We start from the raw sequence: 12,038 nt of genomic DNA, 5'->3' as shown, positions 1-12,038 counted from the left end.
CACAATTTTCTTTAACCAATTATGTTCTTTAATGCAAGGCCGACAGACAAGTTCCTTACTTTTTCCTCCTTCCACTTTCCTCTTCCATTTTTGCGGTAACGCTGCAATTATTTGGTTGTAATTTTGGGTAGAGCAGACATTTCCATATGTTTTTGTTAGCTGCACGTGCGACATAACTCCACCATTCCTACCGATAATATCATTTACGAAGATTACTTCTTTTTTTTTATCTAAAAAAAAATATTTTTTTAAAATCAATTAGTATATTTGAGTTTAACCACAATATTTGTTGCAATATTTGTTCTGTCATTTCTGGAGGATTAAATTGAAATTGCAACCAACTTTCTATGACTTGTTTTAGAAATAGTGATATTTGGAAGATGATTTCCTTTTCAAATACCTGAAAGTGAGGGGTTGTAATCTGAATTAAGGGAAAAGGTCCCTTCTTGAACATTGGTTGAGACAATCTTACTAGTTTGCTAGAGAACCAGTTCGGATTTAAGTATAATTTTTGTATGACTGAAGCTTTTAGTGATAGGTCTAATGCTTTAATATTTAATAATTTCTGTCCTCCTAATTCATATTCATTATATAAATAGGCCCGTTTAATTTTGTCTGGCTTGCCATTCCAAATAAAATGGAATATTTTTTTCTCATATAATTTAAAAATGTTCGGTAGGCGTAGGCAAGACCATAAGCAAATAGGTAAACTGGGATAATACTAAAGAGTTAATCAGGGTGGTTTTTCCACAAATTGACAGGCACCCACCTTTCCATGGTAGCAAGATCTTATCTATTTTTGCTAAATTTCTATTTTATTTTTTTGGAGTGAGATCATTTATTTCATTTGGGATATGTATTCCGAGTATATCCACATCACCATCTGACCATTTTATTGGTAAACTACATGGTAATGTAAATTTTTTATTTTTTTGTGATCCAATATGTAATATAGTACATTTATCATAATTTGGTTGTAATCCAGAGAGGTTAGAAAATGTATCTAGATCCTCTATGAGGCTGTGGAGGGATTCAAGCTGTGGATTTAAAAGAAAACATGAATCATCAGCGTACAATGACACCTTTGTTTTTAAGCCCTGGATTTCTAATCCCTTGATATTATTGTTGGATCTGATTTTAATAGCTAACATCTCGATAGCAATAATAAATAGATATGCCGATAGTGGACAACCTTGTTTCACTCCTCTTGACAGTTTAAAACTTTCTGAAAAATAGCCATTATTTACTATTTTACACCTAGAGTTACTATACATGATTTTAACCCAATTTATAAGAGATTGTCCAAAATTGAAATGCTCCAGCCATTTATATATAAACCCCAGTCGTACTTTATCAAATGCCTTTTCGAAGTTTACTTTGAATAGTAGGCCTGGTTTCACAGATTTTTCATAGTGTCCTATTGTTTCCAGTACTGCCTTATATTATCTCCAATGTATCGCCCATGTAATAACCTGTCTGATTAGAATGAATAATGTCCGACAATACTTTTTTAATTCTATGCGCTATACATTTTGCTAGAATTTTTGCATCACAACACTGAAGTGTAAGGGGCCGCCAATTTTTTATATGGACTGGATCTTTATATTTTCCACTTGTATCCTGTATCAGTAATAATGAAATCAGACCTTCTTCTTGAGTGTCAGATAATCTACCATTTACATAGGAGTGGTTAAAACATGCTAATAGCGGTCCTCTAAGTATATCAAAAAAGGTTTGGTATACTTCGACTGGTATGCCATCCAACCCTGGAGTTTTCCCGGACTTAAAGTCTTTAATTGCTTCCAGAAGTTCCTCCTCTGTAATTTCCCCTTTACATGAGTCTTTCTGTAGGGCTGTTCATTTTACATTATCAATAGAAAATAAATCTCTACAATTTGCTTCAGTTAGAGGAGATGGAGGCGACTGAAACGAAAACATATACTTAAAATACTTTGTTTCCTCCTTCAAAATATAATTTGGTGAATCATGGGTGACTCCGTCATTTGAAACCAGTTTCAAGAAATTATTTTTGGTAGCATTCCTATGTTGAAGATTAAAAAAGAATTTGGTGCATTTTTCCCCATATTCCATCCAGTTTGCTTTATTTTTATAATATATTACACTTGATCTTTCTTGAATAAGTTTCTCCTTTTCTTTTTGTTTTTCCTCTAATTTATTCTGAGCCTCTATGTTACAGTTTTTATTGCTATCTATCTGTTCTGTTAGACCTTCTATTTCCTTTGTTAGTATGGACTCTTTTGACCTAAATTGCTTTTGTTTTCGAGATGAGTACTGAATTGCATGGCCTCTAAAAAGGCACATTTAAAGGTGTCCCATACAATAAGGGGATTTGCTGTACCTATGTTATGTTGGAAAAAATCAGTTATAAATTCCTCTGTCCTAGTTAAAAACAAGTTATCATCCAATAGGCTTTGATTAAATTACCAATATCCTCGCCCACGTGGAAATTCAGTAAGAGTAATGTATTTGCCAATTATATGATGGTCCGACCGCATTCTGTCCCCTATCAACACTTTTTAAACTTTTGGTGCCAACGACAATGACATAAGAAAGAAGTCAAGACAACTAGCTTGATTGAGTCTCCGCCATGTATACCGTGGGGAGAACAAGTATTTGATACACTGCTGATTTTGCAGGTTTTCCTACTTACAAAGCATGTGGAGGTCTGTAATTTTTATCATAGGTACACTTCAACTGTGAGAGAAGGAATCAAAAAAATCCAGAAAATCACATTGCATGATTTTTAAGTAATTCATTTGCATTTTAATGCATGACATAAGTATTTGATACATCAGAAAAGCAGAACTTAATATTTGGTACAGAAACCTTTGTTTGTAATTACAGAGATCATACGTTTCCTCTAGGTCTTGACCAGGTTTGCACACACTGCAACAGGGATTTTGGCCCACTCCTCCATACAGACCTTCTCCAGATCCTTCAGGTTTCGGGGCTGTCGCTGGGCAATACGGACTTTCAGCTCCCTACAAAGATTTTCTATTGGGTTCAGGTCTGGAGACTGGCTAGGGCACTCAAGGATCTTGAGATGCTTCTTACGGAGCCACTCCTTAGTTGCCCTGGCTGTGTGTTTCGGGTCGTTTTCATGCTGGAAGACCCAGCCACAACCCATCTTCAATGCTCTTACTGAGGGAAGGAGGTTGTTGGCCAAGATCTCACGATACATGGCCCCATCCATCCTCCCCTCAATACGGTGCAGTCGTCCTGTCCCCTTTGCAGAAAAGCATCCCCAAAGAATGATGTTTCCACCTCCATGCTTCACGGTTGGGATGGTGTTCTTGGGGTTGTACTCATCCTTCTTCCTACAAACACGGCGAGTGGAGTTTAGACCAAAAAGCTCTATTTTTGTCTCATCAGACCACATGACCTTCTCCCATTCCTCCTCTGGATCATCCAGATGGTCATTGGCAAACTTCAGACGGGCTTGGACATGCGCTGGCTTGAGCAGGGGGACCTTGCGTGCGCTGCAGGATTTTAATCCATGACGGCGTAATGTGTTACTAATGGTTTTCTTTGAGACTGTGGTCCCAGCTCTCTTCAGGTCATTGACCAGGTCCTGCCGTGTTGTTCTGGTCTGATCCCTCACCTTCCTCATGATCATTGATGCCCCACGAGGTGAGATCTTGCATGGAGCCCCAGACCGAGGGGGATTGACCGTCATCTTGAACTTCTTCCATTTTCTAATAATTGCGCCAACAGTTGTTGCCTTCTCACCAAGCTGCTTGCCTATTGTCCTGTAGCCCATCCCAGCCTTGTGCAGGTCTACAATTTTATCGCTGATGTCCTTACACAGCTCTCTGGTCTTGGCCATTGTGGAGAGGTTGGAGTCTGATTGAGTGGGTGGACAGGTGTCTTTTATACAGGTAACGAGTTCAAACAGGAGCAGTTAATACAGGTAATGAGTGGAGAACAGGAGGGCTTCTTAAAGAAAAATGAACAGGTCTGTGAGAGCCGGAATTCTTACTGGTTGGTAGGTGATCAAATACTTATGTCATGCAATAAAATGCAAATTAATTACTTAAAAATCATATGTGATTTTCTGGATTTTTGTTATAGATTCCGTCTCTCACAGTTTAAGTGTACCTATGATAAAAATTACAGACCTCTACATGCTTTGTAAGTAGGAAAACCTGCAAAATCAGCAGTGTATCAAATACTTGTCTCCCCACTGTATCTCACTAAATCAGGATATTTAAGCCACCATATAACTACTAGTTCTAATGTATCCATGACATTCACGATTTCCTTAAGAGCATGAGGGTGATAGTTTGTAGTGTGATTTCCTTTACGGTCCAATGAGCTATTTAATACAGTATTATAATCTCCCACCATAATAATAGAGTCTTGTATTGCTTGCAGGGTTGATAATTTATTATATATTTTGTCAAAGAAGTGTGGATCATCATTATTTGGTCCGTGAAAGGTTAATGAGGCATATTTGTTTATGGTCCAATAACATATTTAAAATAATCCATCTACCTTGCATATCTGTTTGGACAATTTGCACATTCGGATCGAAATTACTGTTAATTAATATCATCACCCCTTTTGAGTTTCTTAGCCCATGGGAGAAGTATATTTCGCCCCCCCATTCCTTTTTCCATGCAACTTCATCTTGAATTGTTGAATGGGTTTCCTGTAAACAATAGATATTATATTCCTTCTCTTTGAGCCATGTAAATATTGTTCTTTTGTTATTATCTGCTAAGCCATTACAATTACAACTGGCTATACTTATTTCAGTACATACCATAATGAGATACACGTTTCAAATCTATTTGTCATTATATATGTTTGTAAATTTACCAATAGAAAATACCATAGTGATTGAGTGTCCATATCACTATACCATGATATTTGCAATGTTACTAATTAACCCTCCAATTGTTCTCCACCAATTCCCCCGCTAAAACCACTCCCCATCCCAAGTTGGGCCGTCATCCCAGTGATCAGTATACCACCCCTGTCCCCCCGGATCCCTATGCCCCCGAGAGGCCAGGACCCATCCATCGAAAACATCACATAGTGCCACCCACAAAACAGAAGCAGGTCAACCGCCAAAAGCATTTCCAATGCTCTCACCTCAATATATTTACATAGCTATTTAAAAAAACATCTATTCAAATATCTTGCATATCTTATTTTCCATCATTATCAATTAATGTGCGTAAAAATGTCGGCAGTTCATGCGTAGGATTTTAACCTATAACCAGAATTGCCATTGTATTACATTACATTTTTAACAAGCAACTACCACTTCAGCAAACAACCACTGCGATGCGATTCGAAAAATAAGTATTTGGTCAATAACAAAAGTTTCTCAATACTTTGTTATATACCCTTTGTTGGCAATGACACAGGTCAAACGTTTTCTGTAAGTCTTCACAAGGTTTTCACACACTGTTGCTGGTATTTTTGGCCCATTCCTTCATGCAGATCTCCTCTAGAGAAGTGATGTTTTGGGGCTGTCGCTGGGCAACACGGACTTTCAACTCCCTCCAAAGATTTTCTATGGGGTTGAGATCTGGAGACTGGCTAGGCCACTCCAGGACCTTGAAATGCTTCTTACGAAGCCACTCCTTCGTTGACCGGGCGGTGTGTTTGGGATCATTGTCATGCTGAAAGACCCAGCCACGTTTCATCTTCAATGCCCTTGCTGATGGAAGGTTTTCACTCAAAATCTCACGATACATGGCCCCATTCATTCTTTCCTTTACACGGATCAGTCGTCCTGGTCCCTTTGCAGAAAAACAGCCCCAAAGCATGATGTTTCCACCCCCATGCTTCACAGTAGGTATGGTGTTCTTTGGATGCAACTCAGCATTCTTTGTCCTCCAAACACGACGAGTTGAGTTTTTACCAAAAAGTTATATTTTGGTTTCATCTGACCATATGACATTCTCCCAATCCTCTTCTGGATCATCCAAATGCACTCTAGCAAACTTCAGACGGGCCTGGACATGTACTGGCTTAAGCAGGGGGACACGTCTGGCACTGCAGGATTTGAGTCCCTGGCGGCGTAGTGTGTTACTGATGGTAGGCTTTGTTACTTTGGTCCCAGCTCTCTGCAGGTCATTCACTAGGTCCCCCTGTGTGGTTCTGGGATTTTTGCTCACCGTTCTTGTGATCATCTTGACCCCAAGGGTGAGATCTTGCGTGGAGCCCCAGATCGAGGGAGATTATCAGTGGTCTTGTATGTCTTCCATTTCCTAATAATTGCTCCCACAGTTGATTTCTTCAAACCAAGCTGCTTACCTATTGCAGATTCAGTCTTCCCAGCCTGGTGCAGGTCTACAATTTTGTTTCTGTTGTCCTTTGACAGCTCTTTGGTCTTGGCCATAGTGGAGTTTGGAGTGTGACTGAGGTTGTGGACAGGTGTCGTTTATACTGATAACAAGTTCAAACAGGTGCCATTAATACAGGTAACGAGTGGAGGACAGAGGAGCCTCTTAAAGAAGAAGTTACAGGTCTGTGAGAGCCAGAAATCTTGCTTGTTTGTAGGTGACCAAATACTTATTTTCCACCATAATTTGCAAATAAATTCATTAAAAATCCTACAATGTGATTTTCTGGAAAAAAAATTCTCAATTTGTCTGTCATAGTTGACGTGTACCTATGATGAAAATTACAGGCCTCTCTCATCTTTTTAAGTGGGAGAACTTGCACAATTGGTGGCTGACTAAATACTTTTTTTCCCCACTGTATGTGTGTGACCTAATGGTTAGGAGAGCAGTTTGAAAGTGGAAAACTACAGCCTGCCTACAGAGAGGAGGGATGTTTGTATGACGTATGAGTATAAAAGATGGACTCTGAAATTGTGATGGCAGAATTCTCAATGAATAAAGATCTCTGACTATGCAGATCGGAACTCTGTCCGTTACTTAAATCCCAAAAGACTTACAACCTTTTGGGAGACGCACAGAGACACTGAAATAGTTTGTTTAATAATTCACATAACAACAGCGCAGCGGAGGTAGCATGTCACTTCAAAAGCACTAAATGGTCTCAGAGTCTCAGCATTTTAACTTTGTTTGTGGTATTGAGCGATTTAAGCAGAACTCTATATAATTCCAATGCAAGAACCCCCACAAACTGTGCCACCTCAACGATTTCAACTGCCCCCTTAGTCACTTTATCCTGGCGCCGGGTCTGGAGGGAAGCAGCTGAGTAGACTAATGGCTGGTTAGGGGATGTGGCTGGCTGCTCACAGTTGTTACACGTGATATTATTGGATGAAGCACTCATTCTGATATGACATATCTAACATCACACTCTGAACTCTGATATTCTATTTGTAGGACGCATTCTGTTCAGTCATTCATTTCGATATGAGAAACGTACACCATTATTCACTGGTAATGTTAGCTTGCCAGCTTAGATGCTAACATAGCTAGCTAGTTAACGTTAATAACTTTGTGTGTGATAGTTTGCGCTATTGAAACATACATGCAACTACAGTATAATTTGCTTCTTATCAAACATAAAATCACAGCATTATTTTGAACACAGGTTGCTTACCTCGAGTTGCATTCCAAATTTCCCAGTCAGGAAAAAAAAGTTTGTTGCGTGGAGCGCGTGACGACACAGCCGCCAGAGAAAGTTAACTTTAGTGAGCACACAGTGGGACAATCTCAATTGCATACTCCTCGCGCCCTCTCTCCTCAAAACCCATTGGATGAGAAAGCCAGAGGTCCCTCCCCTCTGACCTTCTCCTCCAACGGGTTTTGAGGAGGCGGCGAGGAGAGAGGACGCGATGAGTATGTAATTGAGATTCTCCCAGGGAGAAGGTCTGTTCACGCCTCTCTTTTATAGCTCAATATGGGTTTGATTCTCGGGACCACCCATACATAAAATGTTGCATGACTGTAAGTCGCTTTGGATAGTGTCTGATAAATGGCATATACTGTAATGTACACAGTATACAAAGTCTCAAGAACACCTGCTCTTTCCATGGCACAGACTGACCAGGTGAAAGCTATGATCCCTTATTGATGTCACTTGTTAAATCTACTTCAAAATCAGGGTATATGAAGGGGAGGAGACAGGTTAAAGAAGGATTTTTAAGCCTAGAGACAATTGAGACATGGATTGTGTACATGTGCCATTCAGATTAAAGAAGGATTTTTAAGCCTCGAGACAATTGAGACATGGATTGTGTACATGTGCCATTCAGAAGGTGAATGGGCAAGACAAAATATTTAGGTGCCTTTGAGCGGGGTATGGTAGTAGGTGCCAGGCGCACAGGTTTGCGTCAAGAACTGCAACGCTTCTGGGTTTTTCCTGCTCAACAGTTTCCTGTGTGTATCAAGAATGGTCCCACCACACAAAGGACATCCAGACAACTAGACACAACTGTGGGAAGCATTGGAGTCAACATGGGCCAGCATCCCTGTGGAACACTTGACACAATGTTGAGTCCATGCCCTGACGAATTGAGACTGTTCTGAGGTCAAAAGGTATTAGGAAGGTGTTTCTAATGTTTGGTACACTCAAACTGTTCGCTGCTCTGGCACCCCAATGGTGGAACAAGCTCCCTCACGATGCTAGGACAGCAGAGTCACTCACCACCTTCCCGAGACACTTGAAACCCCACCTCTTTAAGGAATACCTGGGATAGGATAAAGTAATCCTTCTACCCCCCCTTACCCCACCCCCAAAAAAACATATTGTAAAGTGTTTATCCCACTGGCTATAAGGTGAATGCACCAATTTGTAAGTCGCTCTGGATAAGAGCGTCTGCTAAATGACGTAAATGTAAAATGTTTGGTACACTCAGTTCTTGACACAAACCGGTGCGCCTGGCACCTACTACCATACCCCGTTCAAAGGCACTTAAATATTTTGTCTTGCCCATTCACCCTCTGAATGGCACACATACACAATCCATGTCTCAATTGTCTCAAGGCTTAAAAATCCTTCTTTAACCTGTCTCCCCCCCTTCATCTACACTGATTTGAAGTGGATTTAACAGGTGACATCAATAAGGGATCATAGACTGACCAGGTGAAAGCTATGTCATGGAAAGAGCAGGTGTTCTTAATGTTTTGTACACTCAGTGTATATTATTATATACGACTTTATTATACAGTGCCTTCAGAAAGTAGTCACACCCCTAGACTTTTCCCACATTTTGTTGTGTTACAGCCTGAATTTAAAATGGATTCAATTGAGATTTTTGGTCACTGGCCTACACACAATACGCCCAATATTAGGTTATTCAAAGTTCTTACAAATTAATTAAAAGCTGAAATGTCAACAAGTCAATTAGTATTCAACCCCAATAACGTTCAAATCTGCGTCTGCTAAATGACTAAAATGTAAATGTAAAGCGTATTCCAAAACATGCATCCTGTTTGCAACAAGGAACTAAAGCAATAGTGCAAATAATGTGGCAAAGCAAGTAACTTTTTTTTTCAAGCATAGTGGTGGCTGCATCATGTTATGGGTATGCTTGTAACCATTAAGGACTGGGATGTTTTTCAGGATAAAAAAGAAACGGAATGGAGCTAAGCACAGGCATAATCATAGAGGAAAACCTAGTTCAGTCTCCTTTCCACCAGACACTGGGAGACAAATTCACCTTTCAGCAGGACAATAACCTAAAACACAAGGCCAAATCTACGTTAGAGTTGCTTACCAAAAAGACAGTGAATGTTCCTGAGTGGCCGAGTTCCAGTTTTGACTTAAATCGCCTTGAAAATCTATGGCAAGAACTGAAAATGGTTGTCGAACAATGATCAACAACCTATTTGACAGAACTCAAATAATTTTTAAAAGAATAAAATGGGCAAATGTTGCACAATCCAGGTTTGGAAAGCTCTTAAGAGACTTACCCAGAAAGACTTACAGCTGTAATCACTGCCACAGGTGCTTCTATATAGTATTAACTCAGGGGGTGTGAATACTTATGTCAATGAAATATTTCTGTATTTAATTTAATACATTTGCACAGAAAAAAAATTGAATTCAGGCTGTAACAATTTTTTGGGGAGTAAGTCAAGGGGTATGAATACTTTCTGAAGGCACTGTATATTACTTTAGACTAAGTAGATAAGATAAGGTCACGTGAACAAAAAGCCCAAATTGCACGAGTCATTTTGCAGATGCTCTTATCCGGAGCTTTCACACGTTTGTTGATCTATGAACTGCCGAGAGCCATCACCCAACGCCCTCTATGATTTCCCAGACAGGTTCTTACCCAGTTTGCATTTCAGTAGAGGCTCCAGCAGTTTAAAGATGGACATCCTGGCGGTCTGCATCTCCGTCTGGACCCTCTGTAACACCGCAGAGGGCACTCTGACTACTCCGTCTGGAGAGAGATGAGAGGGAGAGAAACACACAGGTGTAAACATGGCATTCTGGCAGCACAAAAACACATGTTTTTTTTACTTCTTTGGAAAGTGAAAGGCAGTCCAAAGTCAAATTGAGTTCTGTATTTAGGATTGGGAAATAGATCAAAACACAAGAAACTCTGCTGAAGGCAGCTTGGTTAAACCCCCCCTAGAGTCGATGTCCACACCCCCGTGGAAATCTAATTAGCATTTTTTTTATCCCATACAAATCCATCAGTTTAAGCTAGAGATATATTTTGTTGTTGCATTGGATGAGTCTCAATCCACCGCATCCGCCGATGTCGCACTTCCGTATCTGTGAAAATAGGTGACAGAGCTAGAGTGGTGATTGGCAGACCATGAGACATCACGAAAATTGGTCTTCTCACAAAATGAGACTCAGGAAGACGATGTTCTCCATTTTGCTCTAGGACCTCCACAGGCGTCTTGGGACTCGTCTGAAATCGGTACAGTCAATCTGCCAACTTCTGTCTGTAGCATTCGAACAGCTTGGATTACACACTAATATGATCCATCTGTGGAAAGGTGAGACTCTCACGAACATGTACGTTGTTTTGCTCTAGGACGCCCACAGGCCTCAGGAGACTTGTCTGAAGGTCCCCCGGTACCAGTTGAAAAAATGCATGGAAGTTTACACTACCAGTCAAAAGTTTGGACACACCTACTCATTCAAGGGTTTTTCTCTATTTTTACATTGTAGAATAATAGTGAAGACATCAAAACTATGAAATAACACATATGGAATCATGTAGTAACCAAAAAAGTGTAAAATCAAAATACATGTTATATATTTGAGATTCTTCAAATAGCCACCCTTTGCCTTGATGACAGCTTTGCACACTCTCTGCATTCTCTCAACCAGATTCATGAGGTAGTCACCTTGAATGCATTTCAATTAACAGGTGTGCCTTCTTAAAAGTCAATTTGTGGAATTCCTTTCCTTCTTAATGCGTTTGAGCCAATCAGTTGTGTTGTGACAAGGTAGGGGGGTTATACAGAAGATAGCCCTATTTGGTAAAAGACCAAGTCCATATTATGGCAAGAACAGCTCAAATAAGCAAAGAGGAACGACAGTCCATCATTACTGTAAGACATGAAGGTCAGTCAGTGCGGAACATTTCCAGAACTTTTCTTCAAGTGCAGTCGCAAAAACAATCAAGCGCTATGATGAAACTGGCTCTCATGAGGTCAACCACAGGAATGGAAGACCCAGAGTTACCTCTGCTGCAGAGGATAAGTTCATTAGAGTTACCAGCCTCAGAAATTGCAGCACAAATAAATGCTACACAGAGTTCAAGTAACAGACACATCTCAACATCAACTGTTCAGAGGGGACTGTGTGAATCAGGCCTTCATGGTCGAATTGCTGCAAAGAAACCACTACTAAAGGACACCAATAAGAAGAAGACACCTGCTTGGGCCAAGAAACATGAGCAATGGACATTAGACCGGTATAATGTGTCCTTTGGTCTGGAGTCCAAATTGGAGATTATTGGTTCCAACCGCCGTGTCTTTGTGAGACGTGGTGTGGGTGAACGGATGATCTCCACATGTGTATTTCCCACCGTGAAGCATGGAGGTGTTATGGTGTGGGGGTGCTTTGCTGATGACACTGTCTGTGATTTATTTAGAATTCAAGGCACACTTAAC

General features: G+C 40.2%; 1 protein-coding gene across 2 annotated transcripts in view; it reads right to left on the bottom strand.

Annotated features, from left to right (window-relative positions):
* LOC311100290 (uncharacterized protein) overlaps positions 1 to 12,038 on the bottom strand; it is a 36,325-nt gene that overhangs the window by 18,449 nt on the left and 5,838 nt on the right. For both annotated transcript variants that reach the window (XM_084141146.1, XM_084141147.1), the window contains one exon: positions 10,235 to 10,345. In XM_084141146.1, coding sequence (XP_083997272.1) covers positions 10,235 to 10,345 — 111 coding nt within the window. The remainder of the gene's footprint in view (positions 1 to 10,234; positions 10,346 to 12,038) is intronic.

This window comes from Coregonus lavaretus, assembly GCF_964263955.1.
Source record: "Coregonus lavaretus genome assembly, chromosome: 24".
Classification (NCBI taxonomy): Eukaryota; Metazoa; Chordata; class Actinopteri; order Salmoniformes; family Salmonidae; genus Coregonus; species Coregonus lavaretus.
This window is presented reverse-complemented; position numbering and strand designations above follow the sequence as displayed.